Source organism: Ovis aries, chromosome 9 (assembly GCF_016772045.2).
Source record: "Ovis aries strain OAR_USU_Benz2616 breed Rambouillet chromosome 9, ARS-UI_Ramb_v3.0, whole genome shotgun sequence".
In the NCBI taxonomy this organism is placed as follows: domain Eukaryota; kingdom Metazoa; phylum Chordata; class Mammalia; order Artiodactyla; family Bovidae; genus Ovis; species Ovis aries.
Window position 1 is genome coordinate 43,443,593 of NC_056062.1, and position 23,910 is coordinate 43,467,502.

Consider the following 23,910-nt stretch of genomic DNA (forward strand, 5'->3'; position numbering starts at 1 on the left):
CAGAAAGTACAAAATCCACCAAAAGAGGGAGACTCGGTTCCTGCCAGAGAAGTCTTCATATACGTTTCAATTTTCCCCAGAGATTTTAGCATCTCATGTTCTAGGGCTGGTGTCCAGCCCCATGTGGTTATTTAAACATAAGTTTAAACTAACATGGGTTAGTTGGACATGGGTTTGATCCCTGGTTTGGGAACTAAGATGCCACATGCCCTGGGGCCGCTAAGCCCATGAGCCACAACTACTGAAGCCCATGCCCTAGCGCTCATGCTCTCCAACAAGAGAAGCCCATGCGCTACAACTAGAGGGTAGCCTCTGCAACTAGAGAATGCCCACATGCAGAGCCTGTGCGCCACAAAGACCCACTGCAGTCAAAAATACATACATTTTACAAAAAGATTAAAAATTCTCTGCGACCCCATGGACTGCGGAGCACCAGGTTTCCCTGTCCTTCACCATTTCCCAGAGTTTGCTCAAACTCATGTCCATTGAGTCAGTGATACCATCCAACCATCTCATCCTCCGTCGTCCCCTTTTCCTCCTGCCTTCAGTCTTCACCAGCATCAGAGTCTTTTCCAATGAGTCAGCTCTTTGCATCAGGTGGCCAAAGTTTTGGAGAAATTGGTATCCTGCAAATACTTTATTTGTTGGGATGGTGTAGCACTAAGAGATTTTTGAACCTTATGTTCTCCCTTCCTAAGATGAAGAACACTGAGATCTGCATTTGACTGGATTCTGAAGTCTGAGTTCATCTGGCCTGGTAGCTAGCAGTCAAGAGTCTTCCCTTTCAGTCATCACCCCTCAGTGCCAAGTCCACTGCTGGGTGTAAACTCACGTTTTTAGGGACTCATGTTGCTTCCTTTGATTTATTTGGGGGATTCGGAAATTTCTGGAGGAGCTGAGAGCCCATAGTGGTTCTGCTTCAGCTTCTCAATGTGTCTAACCCTTGCCGCAGTGTGGCAGGACTCAAGAATCGGGGTATGTTGGTGCATCAAACTATGGCAACTTCCTGTGTCATTACGCCTGACTGGTTTGAACCCCCTATGCTAGTGTCTGTAGGGGGGTGGTGGAATGGGGTAGGGGTAGGAGAGGCGGAGGAAGCCATGCACCACCTCTCTACAGTCCAGGATACCATCAGGAGACTAACTGGTTCTCACTTCTCTGTGGAGGCCCAGGCCCACTCTAAATCCCAGAGTCCTAAAGCTGACTTCAATTCTGATTCAGTTCCAGAATTTTCCCCATCTCTCAGACTCTGAATGATATGGGAGGATACTGAAACCTTCTGGCTCCTCCCTAGAGCAGAGTGTCCCACCTGCTGCTTACATGCCCACACCATGCATGGCTGGTCTCTAAGCAGGGAGGAACCACGCATGGAGAAAAGACGATGAGGAGGAGAATGTAGTTCTTATCCATCAACTTAGCTCTTCTTCCTGCAGGCCTCTTGCTAGTTTTTCCTCTGTAGCTTCCAGGGGCCGTTCTAAGACGAAAGGCAGACAGCAAGAAGGTAGAGAGTGAAAGCAGAGAGTGGAGCTCAACTCTCCATCAGAGAATGCAACTGGGGATTCTCAAAGTCCATGCAGTTTCAGAGTGTTGTTTCCTACACACAGTGCTAAGTTAGGTTATGAAAAAGATAAGAGAACTGAAATCCAACCAGGGTGAGATCACTTTCCCAGGATCACCAGGCCAGGTGGAGGTGGGCGCTGGCTCTCCTGACTCACTGCCTCTTTCCGAATCCTCATGGTGGCTCTGGCTCCAGCATCTGAGTCACCCCCGTGGATTCTACTCTTGCAGCCACCAAAGTCCATTTCCTCTTCCTTCCCCACTGCAGTCCATTGACCGGTGCCGGTATCATGACCTCTCACCTAGGCTATTGGCAACAATGTTCTGTCTGGTCTTTAGCAGGGTCACCTTCATGCTGACCCGGCTGCATGAGATACTCCAGCTGCTACTGTGAGATGAACCTAACCAAGGCATAGCTCTCTTGGGGAACCGTCCCTGTAAGACACTCTCAACGACTTCCTGCCTAATTTATTAAGTGTTGAAAACTCTCTAGCTCAGTATTCATGGGCTGCCAGCGCACCGGCAGCATGTTTGCACTCCAGCCCGAAGCTAGCAGGCTCTGAGCAGTCCCAGCTCCCCTGGCTGTGCCTTTACTTGGAAGCCCCACCTACGCCCCATAGTGACACACCCACTGGTGTCCAGGTGCCTCAGTGGATCCACTCCACCCATGAAACCCTCCTGACTCCCCTGAAATTCTGTACTTCTTTGTCACATTTTGGTTTGTACTGTGGTTCTGTATATATTCATCTTATCTCTACTAACTGTTAAACTGAGCTCCTTGAAGACAATGATTGGTATCTTGTTTGTCTTTTAAGACATGATAAACACTCAACGAATATTTTTCAAAAGAATGGATTCCCCTTAAAGGGATAGGCTTGGCTAGAGTGTATATTGTTAAAGTGCTTTTCCTAGAGTTGCAAGGACTTTTACAGTAAAAACTTCATCTTTCTTAGAAAACAGCTCTTATATTATGCTCAGACCACCACAGCCCATGTAATAATAAACACAGTTAACTGCCTAGGCTAGGTGAACTGAATTAGCTCAGCAAAAAAAATGTCACCAATCTCCTTCTTTACTATAGTTGCTAAATAGATACTGAAAGGAGTAACAAAATTCTCCAAAGATCCCTGAAGTGTTTATGAATCCATATAACTTATTACTAGCTAATAGAGCTTATTAGATTCTCAATAAGCTTTTGGTACACACAGCACTAAGGGCACATATAACCAGTCACAACAACCTACTCCTTACTGGTAATTAAGTGCACAATGGGGCTATGTTAACAAATGTATTCATTGTATGCGATTTTTAAAATCAAGTAGAAATAAAGCAGCAAATTCATTACATAAAAAAATAGACATGTATTTCTTATTTCATTTTTGATCTGATTTTAAATATTTAAATAAAACTTATAGGAGAAACTGTTGTTTAACAAAATCCTGGCAAATATCAGAACTGATATTGATGAGTTAAGAGCAAACCAAGAATGATCAGAAATGACCAGGGAAACTATCATTTTTAAAAAATCAACTTGGTAAATAAGACCAGTGCAAAAGGGTGTAGGTATTCCAGACCAGACAAAACCCAGGTATGGAAGCAGGACTCTATCTTCACTTGCATTGAAAATGGTGCTGGTATCTGTCCCCCATTATATGGAAAATAAAATGAAATAATGGGCCTGCTACCCCATGTGCGTTACTGGTTCTGGGAGCAAACTAAATTTACATTTTTAAAGACTGTCAAAGTTTCTTTGTGGTTTTGGGCATGTGTACGAGTGATGGGGTATGGGATTAAAGAGGAATAGGAAAAGGGGAGAGACAGGAGCATACTAGATGTTTTTGTTTTTTGGGTTTCTCCAAAGATTTTTTTTTTTTGGATGGGGACCATTTTTAAAGTCTTTATTGAATTTTTTACTATATTGTTTCTGTTTTTTGTTTTGGTTTGCTGTCCATAAGGCATGTAGGATCTTAGCTCCCTGACCAAGGATCGAACCCATACCCCCTGCACTGGAAGTTGAAGTCTTAACCACTAGCTGGCAGGGAAGTCCCAAGAGCTTTATTATACAACTAAAAAAAAAAAAAAAAAAAAACCTGAATCATCAACTGGTGTTTAGATCTGTTAGAATTTTGTGAAAGATTTGAAGTCAGTTTTTAAGTTGGAACTTTTCTCATTTCACAACCCTCACAAAAATGAAATATTTACCACTAAGCAAGTCTTTTTAGTTGCTTACCCTTGTGAAGCCAGGATAATGATATAGAAGACCTGTGCTGTTTGCTTTCACTGAAGACAGTGTGATCATGCTACTTTTGGTGACTTGCTTCCTAAATTCTCAAGGCAGAAAGGGCATTGGTTTCACAGTGAGACTCCTGGACTACATTGTCCCTGGTCCTGGAAGCCCATCACCAAGTCCTTCCTGAGCGCTCACAGAGGGCACGGCTCAGTGACTCGGCACCAACATTTGCATTTGTTGTTGACAACTGTCGGCTTCACCTCTTCTTATAACCCCGTCTAAATGGGGTTTGTAACCCTCCCTCCCACCCACTCCCTTCACTCCCTGGGGAGGGAATGCTGGCCCCTGTTCTCTGTCACCTGTCAGAATCCATCCTGCTGTCACTGGCTTATATGGACAAGTCAGTCTGCTATCACGTGACCCTCGGCTGCTAAAAACAGCTCGAGCGCCCCTGTGAACCTGGGTCTGAAACAATGTCCTCCGCCGAAAGAAACTCAAAGGACACTTGATCACCCAATCCTTGGAATTATTTCCAGGTATCACTTGCAGAAGCCGTTCGGAGCAGCCTTTCCCTGGCAGAGCACACAGGGACGGCCAGGAGATGAGCGCATCTTTGAATTACAAGTCTTTTTCCAAAGAGCAGCAGACCATGGATAACTTGGAGAAGCAGCTCATTTGTCCCATTTGCTTAGAGATGTTCACCAAGCCTGTGGTCATCCTCCCCTGCCAGCACAACCTGTGTAGGAAATGTGCCAGTGACATTTTCCAGGTAGGTTTGTTGGGAATGCTGACGGTAGAAAAGGTTTCCCTCTTCTCCAAACCCAGTGCTTCACTTTGAGGTGAATTTCTTTAGAAAGCTTTATAAGGTTGCATTTGCTTTAAAAAAAAAAAAAGTTTTAAAAGTGATTTGCTTTGTGCTTTGCTGTCAGCCTTCTGCTCTCAAATCTAATTTTATTTCAATACTAAGAATCATATTTTTTTTTTTTTAATGGAATCTGTTTCAAAATCTTGGGCAGTAAATGAATTACTGCCTAAGACATTAATGCTGGAGTTTCTAGCTGGAACTTTTGGCTATGAAAATGCTGGGTGGAAAAGCACCTTATGCTGAAAACGGTCCATCACACTGGACCACGTTGGCCCACGTTTTTAGACCACTTGCTCATAAGGCCCTGTGGGGTGATCTTGAGCAAGAGAGTTGATATTGTTTGTAGTGACAGAGAGGGAGAGAAAACCTCAGGAAAGCTACCTATGGCACTACTCAATCTCTCTTTTCTTGCTTGGCAAGAACAGGCCTCTAACCCATACCTGCCCACAAGAGGAGGTACCACTGTGGCCTCCGGGGGCCGGTTCCGCTGCCCATCCTGTAGACACGAAGTGGTTTTGGACAGACATGGGATCTATGGGCTTCAGAGGAACCTGCTGGTGGAAAACATCATTGACATCTACAAGCAGGAGTCCACCAGGTACGGTTCATCCATGTGTCAGACTCGCTCGATGTTTGTCTTTATTGTTTATTTTAGTGGGTCACTCTACTGAATGCTTATTCGCCAATCATGAGCTAATTGTTTTATGGGGAAATGTTTTTCCAAGTCAGTCTTTCCCAGGGGGAGTGAGAGTTCCTCTTGGGAGGAGAGGAGGAAACTAATGCCAGTGCCTTTGTATCAGTTTAAGACTGAAGTAACTCATTAACACTAATCTAGTTCAGACAGTATTATTGAAAGAGGCATAATACTGCCCCCACCCCCAGCCTTGTACTGTGTGTTAGTTGCTCAGTCATGTCCGAGTTTTTGTGACGGCATGGACTATAGCCCACCAGGCTCCTCTGTCCATGGCATTCTCCAGGCAAGAATACTGGAGTGGGTTGCCATTCCCTTCTCCAGGGGATCTTCCTGATCCAGGGATCAAACCCAGGTCTCTTGCATTGTAGGTAGATTCTTTACCATCTGAGCCACCAGGGAAGTACACCTTGTACTACCATCCCTGGTAGATGTTTCTGCATGTCACAGGTCCTTTACAGCTACAGAGTCTACACAGCCAAAAAACCAAAGTACAAAACCGTACAGAAAATGAAATAGAAACAGCATCTTCCAAAATCAGCCCATTATTAGTTCAGACGGTCTCATTTTAAATTACCTAGAGGATAATAATAAAAACAAAACCTTCTAACAGAGTTAGTCATGGTAATGACTCTAGGAAGTAGCAAAGCAAGGCAGACTTCAGGGCTTTAGCAACTTAAGAGTTTAGAGACATGGGAGGAAAAAAAGAAAATGGAGCTCAGGTTATGTTTCCCTATTCTCTAGGTTGTTCTTACTGTATACTCTTGGCATGTACCTGCTTATTGACATGCAGCATCTACATCAGTCATTTTTTATTTTTTTGAAAAGGGCATTTTTATTCATTGAATCACACCGGCTATAGAATTCCTTTCCTAGAGACAACACTGCGGGAGTCCATTCCTAGAAGACCTGATGTGGAGGGCCCTTTTTCAACTGTACACAAGTTAGTCTGGTCCACAACGCTTGATAGCGATACTGGGACCATCTAGAAATGACCTCACTGTGCTTCCTAGTAGGAGACACAGATTCATGGAACATCTGCCGGGCTCGAAGAGCCTGGGGCTCTTAGAAGGAAAGCTGTTCCATAAATAGAACATATAATTATTATAATCGCTATGGCTATTCATTTCTGCTTAAGATTCAAAACTAAATTAGATAGTGCCACGATATAGATGGCACTGGGAGGAAGAGTTGCTGATGACAGACTGAGTCAGCAATTTCCCTGGCTTCCAAAATCTCTTGAGAAGGAAAGTACCACTGTTCTAATTAAGGTCTGATCTCCTTTCATTTCATTACTTTAAGATACATATATCTATCTACTTTTTTTTTAAGAGACAATGTACCTGTCTCTTAAAAAAGGTTCACTGTCTCTTAAAAAAGTTAATCAGCCAATTAATAACCAACTGATTATTATGGCTGTTTATATAACATCTGATTCAGTGTCCGAGACAGTGCCTTGCACAGAATAGTTGCTCCCAAAGTGCCAAATGACCAAGCGACACCATAGATCTTCCTACACATTCTACTTATTGCAATAGTTTTCTGCTTTGCTATTTGCCACACTGAGCTTGAATGATGTGAAATGATAACTGTAACTGTTACGTAATCCAGAGAAGAGGATGTTAGCATTTGTAGCACAAGTAAAACAAGACACAGGCTGGTTTTAACTCTAAAGTCAGTGAAGCGCATCTGCCAAAAAACAATGTACAGGTGAGCAAATTGTATAAAAACAATGAACCAAATTTCCAACATCAAAGCTCAGAGCTGAGTAGACTAGTGGTGTTTTTGTGATTATCAAATTCTTTTTCTGTTACTGCTTCTTGAACCTCAGACTTGCTTTTGGGGCATTTTTAATTGGTAGCAGAACCACCAATTGTGCTCAGGGCTTGGGCACATGTTTGGATATAAACACAGTTGTTTCCTGAGGGCTGGCAGCTTTATCAGCCCAGAACCCTAAGCCTCAGGGTACAAGAGGAGACTCTGAAATCACTTGGATATACACAGTGAGATAAACCCTGGCCCACGTTGGAGTGAAGGCAGAAATGGCAGGTGCTGGTCAACTCTGACCTCCCACAGAATGGCTAGAAATTGTAGATCTTGACAAAGCCTGGCCTTCTTTTTGGGGGATGGAAGGCCCTCTGTGAAATGCAGCATGTAGGATCTTAGTTCCCTGACCAGGGATTGAACTCATGCCCCCTGCAATGAAGCAGGGAGTCTTCAATGCTGCACCACCAGGGAATTCCCAACTTGGCTTTCTTATCGAGCCTTCTACCAGGAGCTAAACTAGCCACAGTTCGGGGTGGAGGTGGGGTGATACGAGAAGGAACTAATTTCACCAATATTAATAATGAACATGATGAAAGTGAAAGTGTTAGTTTCTCAGTTTTGTCTGGATCTTTGCAACCCCATAGACTGTAGCCTGCCAGGCTCCTCTGTCTATGGGATTTCCCAGGCAAGAATACTGGAGTGGGTTGCCATTCCCTTTTCTGGGGGATCTTCTCAACCCAGGGATCAAACCAGGTCTCCTGCATTGGAGGCAGATTCTTTACCATCTGAGCCACCAGAGAAACCAATGAATATGATAATTAACTTTAAAATACAGTAAGCCAAACTAATATGTGTTGAATATGTATCAGCCACTGTTCAGGGTGCTATACATATGAATCATGTATAATTCTTTAATTTTTACAGTCTTGTGAGGTTGTGATTATTATTGTTGTTGTTCAGTGGCTCAGTCCTGTCTAACTCTTTGTGACCCCATGGACTGCTGCACACCAGGCTTCCCTGTCCTTCACCATCTCCCAGAGTTTGCTCAAACTCATGTCCATTGAGTCGGTGATGCCATCCAACCATCTCATCCTCTGTTGTCCCCTTCTCCCCATGCTTGCCATCTTTCCCACCATCAGGGTCTTTTCTAATGAGTCAGCTCTTTGCATCAGGTGGCTGAAATATTGGAGCTTCAGTGGTAGCATCAGTCCTTCCAATGAATATTCAGGACTGATTTCCTTTAGGATCTCCTTGCTATCCAAGAGACTCTCAGGAGTCTTCTCCAACACCACAGTTCAAAAGCATCCATGCTTCAGCACTCAGCATTCTTTATGGTCCAACTCTCATATCCATACATGACTACTACAGAAATCATAGCTTTGGCTATATAGACCTTTGATGGCAAAATAATGTTTCTGCTTTTTAATATGCTGTCTAGGTTCATTATAGCTTTTCTTCCAAGGAGCAAGAGTCTTTTAATTTCATGGCTGTAGTCATTACCATCTGTAGTGATTTTGGAGCCTAAGAAAATAAAGTCTCTCACTGTTTCTACTGTTTGCCCATCATTTGCCATGAAGTGATGGGGCCAGATGCCATGATCTTAGTTTTTTGAATGTTGAGTTTTAAGCCAACTTTTTCACTCTCCTCTTTCACTTTCATCAAGAGGCTCTTTAGTTCCTCTTCACTTTCTGCCATAAGGGTGGTGTCCTCTGCATATCTGAGGTTATTGATATTTCTCCCAGCAATCTTGATTCCAGCTTGTGCTTCTTCAAGCCCAGCATTTCGCATGGTGTACTCTGAATATAAGTGAAATAAGCAGGGTGACAATATACAGCCTTGATGTACTCCTTTCTCAATTTTGAACCAGTCCATTTTTCCACATCTGGTTCTAATTGTTGCTTCTTGATCTGCATACAGGTTTCACAGATGGCAGGTAAGGTGGTCTTGTATTTCCATCTCTTGAAGAGGTTTCCGCAGTTTGTTGTGATCCACATAGTGAAAGGCTTTAGCACAGTCAATAAAGCAGAAGTAGATAATTTTCTGGAATTCTCTTGCTTTTTTTTGATGATCCGACAAATGCTGGTAATTTGATCTATCATTCCTCTGCCTTTTCTATATCCAGCTTGAACATCTGGGAGTTCACAGTTCCTGTACTGTTGAAGCCTAGCTTGGAGAATTTTGAGCATTACTTTGCTAGTATGTGAATTGAGTGCAATTGTGCAGTAGTTAGGAGAAGGCACTGGCACCCCACTCCAGTACTCTTGCCTGGAAAATCCCATGGACGGAGGAGCCTGGTGGGCTGCCGTCCATGGGGTCGCAAAAGAGTTGGACACGACTGAGCGACTTCACTTTCACTTTTCACTTTCATGTATTGGAGAAGGAAATGGCAGCCCACTCCAGTGTTCTTGCCTGGAGAATCCCAGGGACGGCGGAGCCTGGTGGGCTGCCATCTATGGGGTTGCACAGAGTCGGACACGACTGAAGCGACTTAGCAGCAGCAGCAGCGGTACAGTAGTTTGAACATTTATTGACATTGGGATGAAATGCTTTGGCACTGTCTTTCTTTGGGATTGGAATGAACCTTTTCCAGTCCTGAGGCCACTGCTAAGTTTTCTAAATTTGCTGGCACATTGAGTGCAGCACTTTAACAGCATCATCTTTTAGGATGTGAAATAGTTCAGCTGGAATTCTATCACCTCCTCTAGCTTTGTTCGTAGTGATGCTTCCTAAGGTTGTAGTGATTATTATTATCACCTTATTAAAATTTTTAAATATTTTACCCTGGTGGCTTAGTGGTAAAGAATCTGCCTGCAATGCCAGAGATGCCTCCTGCACAGGAGACACAGGTTTGATCTCTGGGTTGGGAAGATCCCCTGGAGAAGGAAATGACAACCCACTCCAGTATTCTTGCCTGGAGAATCCCGCGGACAGAGAAGCCTGGTGGGCTACAGTCCATGGGATTACAAAAGAGTTGGACACAACTTAGCGACTAAACAACAGCAAGGACAACTCAGACCAATTCTGTGCATATACATAATTTTAAACATTCCAGTAGCACTACAAGGCTTCTAAAGAGAGCAGCATTCCTTGCCCTACCAGGTCTCTTGGCTGCTAAGCCTCACCTCCCAGAGTCAGCCATGTTTAATTCTTTCAGTTTTTCTTTTGCTGTTTATCACCTAGAGCCCTGTGCCCACTACTAGTAGCTCCTCTCCCTGGACTTTTCAGTTTTAGACATTACTTACTGACTTCACTGGAGACAATGAGGGCTAAACCCTTTTGTGGTTTGGCTTCACTTTCTATGGTACATTTCCTTTCCCCTGGGATGAACCCCTTGTTTCCTAGATCCTTTGTCATGTCCTTTATTGGTTTACTCTATTGTTTCTGTGGAGCACATCCTTAAGTAATCCCCTAAAGTGTGCAAAAAGTCCCCCTTTCAGCCCTCCCCACTCTTTCACCTTCCGGGTGCCAGTCCCAGGGCCTTTACAGGGAAACCTGTAAAACTGAGGCAGGTTGCTTCCTGCTTGCTTCTCTCAAGAAGGCTATCGGCAGAACTAAGATGCAATTCAAGCAGGTGACTTCTCTTTGTCAGTTATTCACAATTTCCAGCATTTGCCTGCCATCTCTTCTTTGCTGTCACCTTGCTCATTTTTTCGTTTTTACTGATTCCTACCTTTTTATTCCCTTACTCTCATTTTAGTGGGATTTCAGCAGGAAATGTAAATAAGTAAAGGCCTATGTTATCCTGGCATATTTAATTAGAAGATCCCTAGTCCAATTTTCAGATATGAGGAAAGGCTGAGCCTGAAAGAGTTGAAGGAACTTGCCTAAGGCTCCAAAGCCACCACATGGTGAAACTGAACTGGGATTAATGAAATGTCAGCACCAGATACCCATCCTTCAGGAAACTCCAGGATGGTCCCAGAAGCCCCAGAGAGCAGAGGGAGCAGGCTACAGACTCCCAGAGACCAGTTTGCATGGAACAGTAGGGGGGCCACAGCCGGCATTTGGCTCTGAGTCCCAAACCACAGCTAAGAGCTTGGCCACGCTCGCCTCATGAAGTTGCCTTTATATCTTTATTCTATGCACCATGTTTGTCCCAAGTCTGTTACATGTTGTGAGGTGTCTGAATGTTTTCCTTCCACACCCAGGTGTAAGCGGGGGATGCCCCTCAGGCTGTGTAGCCACACTGAACAAGAAAGGCCTAATAAGGAATATTGCAGGCAGTCCTTGGTCTGCATTGCATAATGAAAAAGTCATCACAATCAACAACTACATGAAGAGCCTGTGGCTGTTTCCACATTTTCAGTATTGCACACACTGCAAATGTCTGATCTCTACAACACTGTCTCTGATGAGAGCTGCTGACTTCAGAATAGCACATGGGACAAAAGCCACTTTTGGGGAATGTCTTGGGGAAAGGGCATCAGCAGTACCATCTCCCAGGAAATGTGCTCCAGACTCTCGCTGACATTTATTCCGAGGTGGAGAGACACAGGAGGGAAGGTTTTAGAGGTGGTGAGGCCTTTGACGATGCAAAGACCAAATCACCACTCCTAGTCTCTAGCTAACCCCTGGAGGCCTTTGGCATCTACTCTTAAGATATTTATTTATTTGGCTGCAACAAGTGTGAGTTGTGGCACTCAGGATCTTTAGTTGCAGCATGGAGGCTCTTAGTTGAGACATGTGGGATCTAGTTCCCTGACCAGGGATTGAACTTGGGCTCCTTACATTGGGAGCACAGAGTCTTAGCCACTGAACCACCAGGGAAGTCCCACCTTTGTCATTTAGAAATGGAGTCTTCAAGATGTTGTCTGGTCTCTTCCTTGGTCAGTAAGGAGAGTCAAGTGACCGAGCTCTCCCCATTGTTCACATGCCTTCTCTAGAGAAGCCATTTTACTTTAGAGCATGGGGAATACTGGCAAATTCCCTTCCACCTCTCACTCATACATCCAGCAAATATTTACTGAGTGCCAACTCTATGCAAGGCACTGTTTTTGGCACTGGGAACCCAGCAAAAAAGACAACCCATGACCTCTGCCCTCTTGGAGCTCACGTCCCATTGGAGGAAACAGACAATAATATATGTAATGGGATAGCGCATACGTGCTCAGTCACTTAAGTCACATTCAATTCTTTTGTGACCCCACGGACTATAGCCTGCCAGACTCCTCTGTCCATGGGATTTCCCAGACAAGAATATTGGAACAGGTTGTCATTCCCTTCTCCAGGGTATCTTCCCAATGAAGGGATTAACCCACATCTCCTGCGTTGCAGGCAAACTCTTTACCACTGAGCCACCTGAGAAGCCCCATAATGGGACAGTACTCGGTCATAAAAAAGAATGCAGTGTTGCCATCTGCAGCAACATGGATGGACATAGAAAATACTATACTTAGTGAAGTAAGTCAGACAAAGCAAGATATTTTATGTTATCACAAATGTGGTATCTAAAAAAATAATATAAATGAATCTACATACAAACTACATCTTTACAAACCAGAAGGAGACTCACACCAGACACAGAAAACAAACTAATGGTTACCAGAGGGGCAAGGAAAGGGAGAGGAGTAAATCAGGAGTATGAGAGGAACAGATACAACCTGCTATACAAAAACTAGATCGGCAACAAGCACTTACTGAAACCACAGGGAATATATTCAGCATCTTGTAATAAGCTATAATGGAAAATAATCTGGGAAACATACATACAAAACTGAATCACTCTGCTGTACATGCCTGAAACTAACACAATATTGTAAATCAAGTATACTTCAATAAGGTAAAAATTCAGTCCCAAATTTGAGATGCTTCTAAATAATCATGTGTTAGGGAAAATGAGGAAAGCTTTTGAACTTGTATTTAAATTTTTCAAACACTTGTGAAAACTATTAACAGCCTCAGGCTTTGGATAGGTCATATCCAAATTCCAGATTTCGTAGGCTCTACTTCCAGTAGGCTGGACCCCCCACCATGGTCTCCAGAGGGAGCCTAAAACACCATAGATGACACAGTTTTGATCTTGATGTAACACCTAAGCCTCCCTGATGGTCAGGAGAGCATACGGCTGTGTGAACCTGGGCTCCTCCAGGTGATTCTGCAGCCAACAGTTTATCCTTAAGCACCAATGACTTGTCACTGCCCTTCTCTGCCTCTTCATAGCTTGGTCATCGTCTGACTAGCACATACAAGCCCAGTGCCCCATTATTACCTAGGCAGCTCTGAAAAGTTTTGGTTGGTGCTGACCAATTGGGAAAACTGAAATTTGGGAATTATCTGTGAAATTTGCACTTCCAGTTTACCACCACATCCCAGAACAGCATTTTGCATTTTCCTTTTTGCCTCAAGTATTCAGTAAAATTGTTCACATCCACTGAGCGCAGACTACCTACTCTTAACCACTGCTGAGTCCTCAGGAGGTTAAATAAATTTACTTTTCAAGGCTAATGGTAGGAGGGGACCCAAACAAATTAACAAAGCACTCCCTGACCTTTCCCCTCTTACATACAACTACTCCCAACCAGCACAGAGGTGAATGATCGGAGATCTGGGCTTCCCCAGCCTAGACCGCTCATTTCTTCTGCAGGGGCCAGAGGCCACAAGGGTGGGGAGATGGGCCTCAGAGCCAGTGCACACTTAAGATTTCGTTTTCAGCTGCCTCCTCTTCTTTACCCAGATTTGTAAAATGTCTTTTGAGAGACTCATGAATTTGGTGCTAAAGCAGCACCTAAGAATCCAGTGTTCAACTTGCAGGAGTTGCACTAGCTGGTTTTTAAATCTTGAAATCAGCCATGGGGAAGCCCTCACACCACAGAAACTGGCAAAAGCTACAAGTCCGAGTTTCCATGTCCTCATCCCCAGGCTGGTTAAGTTGGTTAATTAGTCAAGACGCTGCTGCTAAACCGTAGGAAATTTGGAGGGCTCTGAGCACGTGAGAGGGGCCCTGGTAGTCACTGGTGTAGGGTTTCTGGGGGTACAGGCATTGTGGGTGGGGAGGGAGGTTCAACCAACCACTCTCAGCTATGCTGCAACCTGAGCTGATTCATCCACCTTCCTCCTCCCAGACCAGAAAAGAAGTCCGACCAGCCCATGTGTGAGGAGCATGAAGACGAGCGCATCAATATCTACTGTCTCAACTGCGAAGTGCCCACCTGCTCTCTGTGCAAGGTCTTTGGGGCGCACAAGGACTGCCAGGTGGCTCCCCTCACTCACGTGTTCCAGAGGCAGAAGGTAACACGCCCTCCTGCCCCTCCTCCAAAGCCCCTTCCAAGTGTGATTGAAGGAGAGATGCCCACAGGCAGGACCATAGGGCCCTGAGGCTGCAGGGGAGAGGAGGGCGTTGGCAGAGCTGGAAGGACTGCTGCATGCCCAGGAGAGTGGTGGGGAAGGTGGGAGAGGGAAGGGTGCAGAGGGTCAGGAAGGGGTGTGGAGGGGAAAGGTCGCTATTTTTCCACCATTACAGGTTTAAGATGAATACTATTATGGGGCCCAGTCCAAGCTCAAGCTGCTCAAACACTGAGGTTCAGCCCATAGGAAATAAAAGCATAACCTCTTGCTCCAGTCTCAGAATATTTTTCTATGTTTATCAACCAAAGATTCCTTTGGCCCTCCTCAAGGCCTCTTCTCTCCCACTCCTATCTCGTGGAGTTACGATGACTGGCATTTTGTTAAATGTTTCCTTAGGCTAGTCCTCATGCCTGGGTTAAACTGTCCCCCTAGGTCAGCCCAGAAGGCCTCCTTTGGGTCTGACACATGTACCCCCCACTCCAGGGCCTCAGCATCACCCCCTCATTATGAGCAAATATGGGGTCTCCCAGCTTATCGCTAACCTGCCAGCCTATAGCGCACAGGCAGGTAGGAACTTACCCATTTGATGCAAATGAACGAGGGGTTGTGGGCTCAGAGAGCTGTGGCCGAGTCTCAGCATCTAGGATTTGAGCAGCTCCACATCTCAGCTTCTTCCTCTAAGAATCACAGATTCCACAGTTAGTGTTTTACTGACCAAATATAGAACGGGAATCAAATTTGGAAGTCAAACCTTTGGGCAACTCCAGTTACAACCAGTGAGTACTAACTGCTAAAGCAGCAGGATTTAGCAAAATAGCTATACAGTTATTTTTTGTTCTATCCACTTATGACTTCCCTGCCTTTTCCTTTTACCTGCCCCTCCCCAAAGTCACAGCCTATTAGAACTGAATGGTACCTGGGTCACACCATTCCCCTCAGAGCCCTGAGACCACGAAGGATGGACAGAGGCAGGCTGACAGGACTTCCATCCTGCTCCTGTTTGGCCAGAGCAGCATTATTTGATCCACTGGGATTATATATTAGCTCCCATTTGGAAAAAGGGTTCTGCAGCTTTAAATGTTTTACAAACACTGTTCTGGTCCAGTCTTCTCACTTTATGTATGAGACAAGTAGGGTCCAAACTGATTACAGAGTTGCCCAACATCACAGAGAAGCTAAAAGGCAGAGTTGGACCAAGCATGTAGGTTTCCCGAGTCCCATTCATTCCCTAAGTCTGAACAGTGGAATCGCTTCAGATCAAAAGAGCCTGAGGGGAATTTTAAGCTAAAAAAAAATGTTTTCCCCTAGAAACAGTGCAATGTTAGTTTCAAATCTATAATGACTGAGTCTAGTATACGAGTATTTGTTTGCATTTAGTACAGAGAAGGGTGCATCACAGGTATTTGGTGAATAAATGAAATATTTCCCTAGTAAAACTAATCCTGAAGGCTTCCTGGTGGTCCAGTGGTTAAGAATCCACCTGCCAGTGCAGGAGACATGGGTTCGATCCCTATTAGGGAAGATCCCACATGTTGTGGAGCTACTAAGCCCATGTGCCACAACTACTCACGCTCTGCAACAAGAGAAGCCACTGCAATGAGAAGCCTGTGCCCCACAACAAAGAGTAGCCTGCACTCGTGGCAACTAGAGGAAGCCTGCATGCAGCAACAAAGACCCAACATAGCCAAAAATAAATATGTAAATCTTAAAAAAAAAAAAAACTGATCCTGAGCTGCACTATAATTCAAATAATTAAAGGTCCGAATAATTCATGTTGGACCCCTTGATGTCACATATTGGTCTCCATTCAATTTATAAACAGTTCTTAGAATTATTTAGCTTGAATGTGCTATTCGCTGTCTATGGCCTATAATTCAGTGTTCTTAATGTTTTTTGGAAGGGTCACCATCTTCATTAAGAATTTGATGAAAACTGTGAAACTTCTTCCCAGACAAATGCATTTATACACCGATCCTTCCAGGATTTTATTTATAAGATTAGGAGATTCTCAGACCTCCCAGCCTCACTGTTCCTCATTAGGGGGTTCTGTGGACCCTAAATTGAGAACTCATGAGAACAGTAGTACTAAGATGAACCCATAATCAGTGGAGGACTAGAAAGCCCCTAAAATCTTGAATCCCTCTTTTCTCTCCATTAGTCCGAGCTCAGTGATGGCATTGCTGTCCTAGTGGGAAGCAACGATCGGGTCCAGGGGGTGATCAGCCAGCTGGAGAGCACCTGTAAGACGATTGAGGTGAGTCAAGTGGCTTCAAGGGAAGGTAAGCCACGCATAAGCTCTTGGGGTTTTGTGGTTCCCTTGACATAACCGTAGAAATCCCTGCTCCAACATTTCAGTCTTTCCTTATAGAATGACCTCCCTTCTGCATGCGTGCATGCTAAGTTGCTTCAGTCATGTTCAACTCTTTGTGACCCTATGACCATAGCTCACTAGGCTCCTTTGTCCATGGGATTTTCTAGGCAGTGGTTGCCTTGCTCTCTTCCATGGGATCTTCCTGACCCATGGATTGAACCCACATCTCTTATGTCTCCTGCATTGCAGGTGGGTTCTTTATCACTAGAGCCACCTGGGCAGCCCAACCTCCTTCCTGATGTGTCTCTAAAATATTCACCTCCTGGCACAGGAAGAGAACAAGGCAGATTTTACCACATTGATCAAGGTGGTGGTTACATTCGGTGGTGTTTCTTGGGAAACCCCATTTTAAAGGGTTAGCTACAAGAAATATCAATTTGGGGACTTCCCTGGTAGTCCAGTGGTTAAGACTCTGAACTTCTAATGCAGGGGTTCTGAGTTCAATCCCTGTCCAAGCACTAAGATCTCACATGCCACATGGCATGGCCAAATTTAAAATAAAAAATCATTTTCCAAGTAATGACAATGAGTGTTGTTAAAGCAAAAAATTTTTGTGGGAATCCAAATGGTCTTAAGAAATGCTATTTGGCACTTAAGAAAAGTCGTGTGCAGATTTGAGCTGCATGGTGTTGTTGTTCAGTCTCTAAGTCGTATCCGATGTTTGCAACCCCATTGACTCTAGCCCACTGGGCTTCTCTGTCCAAGGGATTTCGCAGGCAAGAGTGCTAGAGTGGGTTGCCATTTCCTTCTCCAGGGAATCTTCCTGACCCAGGTACTGAACCTGTGTCTCCTGCATTGGCAGACAGATTCTTTACTGCTGAGCCACCAGTGAAGCCCAGTGTTCCATTTACCTGTATTCTTACAAAATGTGTATTGCTATCTGCATGTCTTTTAATTTTATAAATGGTATTGTGTTGTACTTCTCATTCTGCTTAATTTTTTTAAAATTAAACATTATGCTTTAAGATCCATTCACATGTACATTCATTCCTTCAGTTTTCTCCTGGGAAAATGGAACTAAGTATCCATTTTATAGAGTTTAACCATGAAAAGTTAAGTAAGTATAAGCATAATGCTTAGCACAGTGCCTGGCATATGGAGAGTGCCTGATAAATGCCCTAATCTGACCATTTTATTGCTTGAAAGGTGAATTATAGCAAAAGATAAAGGCTTGTTCCTAGATAACTTCAGGACATCATCTCATTTTAGATTTACACATCACTGAAGTCAGTACCCTCTTTTCTCCATACTCATATTCCTAAAAAGACTCATGATGGATTTGGAACTGGTTTATAGAAGGAAAGTTTCCTCTTGGTGAAGAGCTCAAAGAGATTCTAAAATGGACAAACTTTTTCTTTTCCTTTTTCCTTATTCACAGAAAAGGCCAAGTATGACTTTATCATTAGGCCATGAATCAGCACTTGGTATGGTACCACCCTGAGTCTTGAGTGTATAAATAGGAGTGTGTTGCTTGTGGGCAGTGAGTTCATCTCTATACCCATCTCTACTCAGACCTTCATCAGAGACCTCCATCAGGAGAATGGGTTTTCTGTCTACATGTTGAGGCTGGAAAACAAAAACAAGAAAAGCCCTGGGTGACACACTGCCATTGAGCAAGTTCAAAGGTCTTAGCTCTATTCAGACAGCGTCAAAGGACACTGAGGACGAGGAGAGACTTGACAGCAGGTTTTCCTCCTGGAGGCTGGTCAGTGGCACAAAAGGAAGCCGCTGGTTTTCTTTCATTGAGAACAAGATGAGAAGGAACAGGTTTGGAGCTCTGCCTGCAGGAAGGAGTTAGTGTCAATCTCAGGATGAAATTTCTGGCAATGAAGGTCAGCATTATCACCCCTCTTATTCCTAATAAAAACACTGGGTGAATAGACACCCTTTTACAAGTATTTTCACAGTTCCCTGGAGGAATGTGTGTCATCGTCCCCCTCCAGACTTCAAAATGATTTGTAAATCATGAAGACTGCAAATTGGTATGTGTGTGTGTTAAGTTACTCAGTCATGTCCGACTCTTTGCGCCCCCATGGACTGTAGCCCGCCAGGCTCCTCTGTCCATGGAGTTCTCCAGGCAAGGATACTGGAGTGGGTTGCATAGTGAAGCACACGAGGGTCACCCCTGTGATGCAGGTGAATTCTGTACCAGGGCCAGGGTCCCAGAGTGTCTCTTTTTCCTGTCCTTCCTGGCTTGGTTGTTTTCCTTTCTGGTTCCGTTCACCACCTGCCTGGAAACATCTTCTGAGAAGCCATGCATGGCTCCCAGCCAAAGGGTGGGGTGCTGTTGTTGAAGCACTCTCTTTTCTGATTGATGAAGAGCTCCACAGGGATGGGAACTAGAGCAGCCCTAGGGGTGGGCACCATCCTTCCCTAATTACACGCCCTCTCCCTGTGGGGCCCCGACACCTGCCCTTTGAGTGTAGCCTGTTCCTTGTGATGTCTAATTTTGTCCCTAATCATGTAATGTCTTGCAGGGTTAGGCTGGGCAAGCACCCGGCCTAGGACCAGCCCCTGAGATGCTGAGCTTAGAGTCAGACCCACTCGGGATTCTTGCTTTACAAATCATGTGTGCCACTGATGTGAGCTTGAGTGGCGACGGGAGTGGCTTTGAGATGGACCACAGTCATGAAGGGCAGTCTGAACTGCATTGTGGGGAGTGGCGTTCCCTTTTTGCTGTGGGCTGAAGGTAGATGGAGGAACTGTGGTCTTCTTAGTCCTCCTGGCCCTGAGACATTCTCAGAGCTCGTGATGGCAGGTTGTTGGAGGGCCTTCCAGGCTGTTCTAGACAAGCCCAGCATGATCTTAAGCTGTATTTACCTCTCCAGACCTGGAGCTCTTCTGGAACAGACTGGGACAGGGGAGGGGGCTGCTGGTGGGGGTGGAGAATTGTACTGCCTCAGGAGCTCTCTGCTTCCAGAAACATGTACTTGACTTTCATTCCTCCTTGTCTTTACAAAAAGCACCTATCCTGTTGTTCTTTGGTGCTCAGTTGTGTCTGACTCTTTTCGACCCCATGGACTGCAACACACCAGGCTTCCCTGTCCTTCACCATATCCCAGAGTTTGCTGAAACTCATGTCCATTGATTTGATGATGCCATCCAACCATCTTGTCCTCTGTCGTGCCCTTCTCCTCTTAGCCTCAATCTTTCCCAGCATCAGGGTCTTTTTTAATAAGTCAGCTCTTCACATCAGGTGGCCATAGTATTGGAGCTTCAGCTGCAGCATCAGTCCTTCAAATGAATATTCAGGGTTGATTTCATTTAGGATTGACTGGTTTGATCTCCTTGCTGTCCAAGGGACTCTCAAGAGTCTTCTCCAGCACCACAATTTGAAAGCATCAATTCTTCAGCACTTGGCCTTCTTTATGGTCCAACTGTCACATCCATACATGACTACTGAAAGGTCACCAGAAAACCAAAAGAGCAGGCTATTCGCACTAGCCCTCCCCAGGCAGCAAGGCTAGAAATAATCTTGTTCTATGTGGATGCCCATCTAGGGGAAACAGCTAAAAATATTTGATCTTGAGCTTTTCCAGTTTCTGAAAACTACCACCTTTAATAAAATCCTCCAATGATTTTGCAATGACAACAAATCCATTATATTTCCAAAACAGTGATTTTTTTTTTTCTTTTTTTGGCCGCACCACACAAGCATGTGGGATCTTAGTTTCCTGACCAGGGACTGAACCCACGTCCACTTCATTGGAAGTACAGAGTCTTATCCACAGGACTGCCAGAGAAGTCCCTCCAAAACAGTGGTTTTACCTGAACAGCTTTGAGACACTGTCCATGCAGTTACAAATATGAAGTAATGAATATAATAACAATAATTTTAATAAGCAGGCCAGAATTTTTAAAGCAGCCTAACAGATGCTTGAAGAACATATTTCAGAAGTTTGAATTTTAACTGTGCCACTTAATACTATAACCTTGGGCAAGTTACTTCTACTTCCAGTCCTTCACCTGCCTCAGTGGTACAGGAGGGTTAATAAACTCTTTACAGTGTTGCTGTGATCACTAAGTGGGATAAGAAGCACATGCTGGGGGCTCCCAAAGTGTTACCTTGTATTGTTCTCACACTCCACTTGGAAAGAGCACACTTCACCTAATGATGCTAATAATCATTTGAGCTACGGAAGCATCTTTTAAATGGTGTTAGACTAAGGCTTCCGGAGAAGGCAATGGCACCCCACTCCAGTACTCTTGCCTGGAGAATCCCAGGGACAGGGGAGCCTGGTAGGCTGCCATCTATGGGGTCGCACAGAGTCAGACACGACTGAAGTGACTTAGCAGCAGCAGCAGAATAAGGCTTTAAGATCTTGACCAATTATGATGGTAGGGTGAAGCAACTCCCTGCAGTGGGAAAAACTAAAAATGAATGGAAGTAGATATTAGCTCTATGCTTTGGGGCTTTGTGATAACTTGAAATATTGGCGACAGAGGGAGGCTGGGCCCCTTCCAGGAAAGGTGCCAACTCTCCACAGCAGACTAGAGTGAGTCAAACAGCTGCTTGGCTGGCCTTGAGCTGGTCTTATGGTTTCAGTGACTCGAGGGGCTCAAGTCAGGGCTGGTACACCTGACCCTCAGCCTTTGGAGGGTTTCTCAAGGATCTTCTAAATGATCTGGACTAGCCCAGGAAACCTCTAATGCCAGGAACACCTTAAGTTATAGCATAGTTATTCTTCTGACATGAAGTGGGTGGCAACACCATGTGGTGGGAAAGAGCCTAAGTTTAGGAGTCCTGAGACCCCTGGCCACTGAACAGATTTCTTCTGCTGCACAGAGGTGCTGAGCTGGTGGAGGAGAGGCCGAACACCAGTCTATGTCCCTCGAGGGGTGGTGGTTTTCTAATTTGTCTGCCCCTCTTCTAGGGAAGCCTGTCAGAGACCAGGGTTATCATCCTATAGTCTGCATTCATGGGGCTTCTCTCATGTGTTCATGACCAGAATTGGGCTTTACAATGAGGGGTTGGCCTTGAATTCTTCAGGAGAATCATCCTACTTTAATATAGTTTCTCTTGAGCATGATTAACCTACTGTCTGATTTGGGGCAGGTGTTGAGGGGAGAAGGAATGAAACTCTGTTTGGCTTAATGAAGGTAATTTGGAGGTACTGTGTCAAACAAGGCTAGGTGGACCCTTCCAGACCCAGAGCCGCTGTTTTGAACAAAGGTGTCTGGAAAGTTGAGGAATGTGGTGGAGATATGAATGGGCTGGGTCGAGTCACAGTTGCTCAGCGACAAGTGGAGGGCTCAGAGCTTATCTTCAGCTCTATTTTGGTCACAGAGTCATGCACCCTACATGGCAAGAGTGGTAGACACAATCGTCTTAGGCTCTCCTGTCACGGCCATGGCACGGTCCCAAGCTGGGACTGACGTCACTGGGCTAGAATGTATAATTCACATTTCAGTGCTGTTGATGATCATTCTAAAACTTGCCCCACGTGGAAAACAGTGTTCTACGTATAAAGAGGCACTTCACAGTCTGAAGACTCCAAATATCTCCACATTTACCTAAAGTTGTAGAGCCTTTGGAACTGCAGTCAGAAGGGACCTTCGCAATCATCTAAGCCCATCTCCTATTGTACAGATTAAAAAACCAAACCTGTTCTGAGTTAAATGTTGTCCCTGAAATTGCCTAGCTATTTTTTTTTCCTAGCTATTTTTTGCTGTTTTCTTTTGAGTGTTGAATGAAGACGAGGTTTTGAGCATCCACTTAAATACATGCCTCTGGAAGAGAACACAGTATTGATAGAAACTTGTGAGTGAGGGCTGAGGATTCCTAAATACAAGTCATATTTCACTCATCCAGTTGTTCAGACCGTGTTCCTCACATGTACATTATATACCATATTCTGACAGACAATGCCTTGAAGTAGTGATGAGATAAACAGAAAAAATGTTTCTGTACTCAAGAAGGGTTTATTCCAGAGGAGGAGTTTAGACAGTAAGACAAACAAATAAGATTGTTTTTAGAGAGGAATAAATGCCAGAGGAAAGGGTGAGCCAATGGAAAGTTTGTAAGGCCCCCTCAGACAGCCATTTTGCCCTTTTTCATTTGCTTTTCTTGGGGATGGTCTTGATCCCTACCTCCTGTACAATGTCACAAACCTCCATCCATAGTTCTTTAGGCACTCTGTCTATCAGATCTAATCCCTTGAATCAATTTCTCACTTCCACTGTATAACTGTAAGGGATTTGATTTAGGCCATACCTGAATGGTCTAGTGGTTTTCCCTACTTTCTTCAATTTAAGTCTGAATTTGGCAATAAGGGGTTCATGATCTGAGCCACAGTCAGCTCCCAGTCTTGTTTTTGCTGAGTGTATAGAGCTTCTCCATCTTTGGTGGCAAAGAATATAATCAATCTGATTTCGGTGTTGACCATCTGGTAATGTCCATGTGTAGTGTCTTCTCTTGTGTTGTTGGAAGAGGGTGTTTGCTATGACTAGTGCATTCTCATGGCAAAATGCTATTAGCCTTTGCCCTGCTTCATTCTGTACTCCAAGGCCAAATTTGCCTGTTACTCCAGGTGTTTCTTGACTTCCTACTTTTGCATTCCAGTCCCCTATGATGAAAAGGACATCTTTATTTGGTGTTAGTTCTAGAAGGTCTTGTAGGTCTTCATAGAACTGTTCAACTTCAGCTTTTTCAGTATTACTGGTTGGGGCATAGACTTGGATTACTGTGATATTGAATGGTTTGCCTTGGAAATGAACAGAGATCATTCTGTCATTTTTGAGACTGCATCGAAGTACTGCATTTCTGACTCTCTTGTTGACTATGATGGCTACTCCAATTCTTCTAAGGGATTCTTGCCCACAGTAGTAGATATAATGGTCATCTGAGTTAAATTCACCCATTCCAGTCCATTTTAGTTCGCTGATTCCTAAAATGTCAGTGTTCACTCTTGCCATCTCCTGTTTGACCACTTCCAATTTGCCTTGATTCATGGACCTAACATTCGAGGTTCCTATGCAATATCACTCTTTACAGCATCGGAGTTTACTTCCATCACCAGTCACATCCACAACTGAGTGTTGTTTTTGCTTTGGCTCTGTCTCTTCATTCTTTCTGGAGTTACTGTTCTCCAGTAACATACTGGGCACCTACCCACCTGGGGAGTTCCTCTTTCAGTATCCTATCA

General features: G+C 44.5%; 1 protein-coding gene across 7 annotated transcripts in view; it reads left to right on the forward strand.

Moving 5' to 3' along the window:
* The first annotated feature begins 4,248 nt into the window (after positions 1-4,248).
* TRIM55 (tripartite motif containing 55) overlaps positions 4,249-23,910 on the forward strand; it is a 47,300-nt gene continuing 27,638 nt past the window's right edge. For all 7 annotated transcript variants that reach the window (XR_009594955.1, XM_012183786.5, XM_012183787.4 and 4 more), the window contains exons 1-4: positions 4,249-4,556; positions 5,078-5,250; positions 14,172-14,337; positions 16,553-16,648. Coding sequence is in view for 6 of the 7 variants with exons in the window: in XM_012183786.5 (XP_012039176.1) it covers positions 4,389-4,556; positions 5,078-5,250; positions 14,172-14,337; positions 16,553-16,648 (603 nt within the window). In the remaining variant the exon portion in view is untranslated. The remainder of the gene's footprint in view (positions 4,557-5,077; positions 5,251-14,171; positions 14,338-16,552; positions 16,649-23,910) is intronic.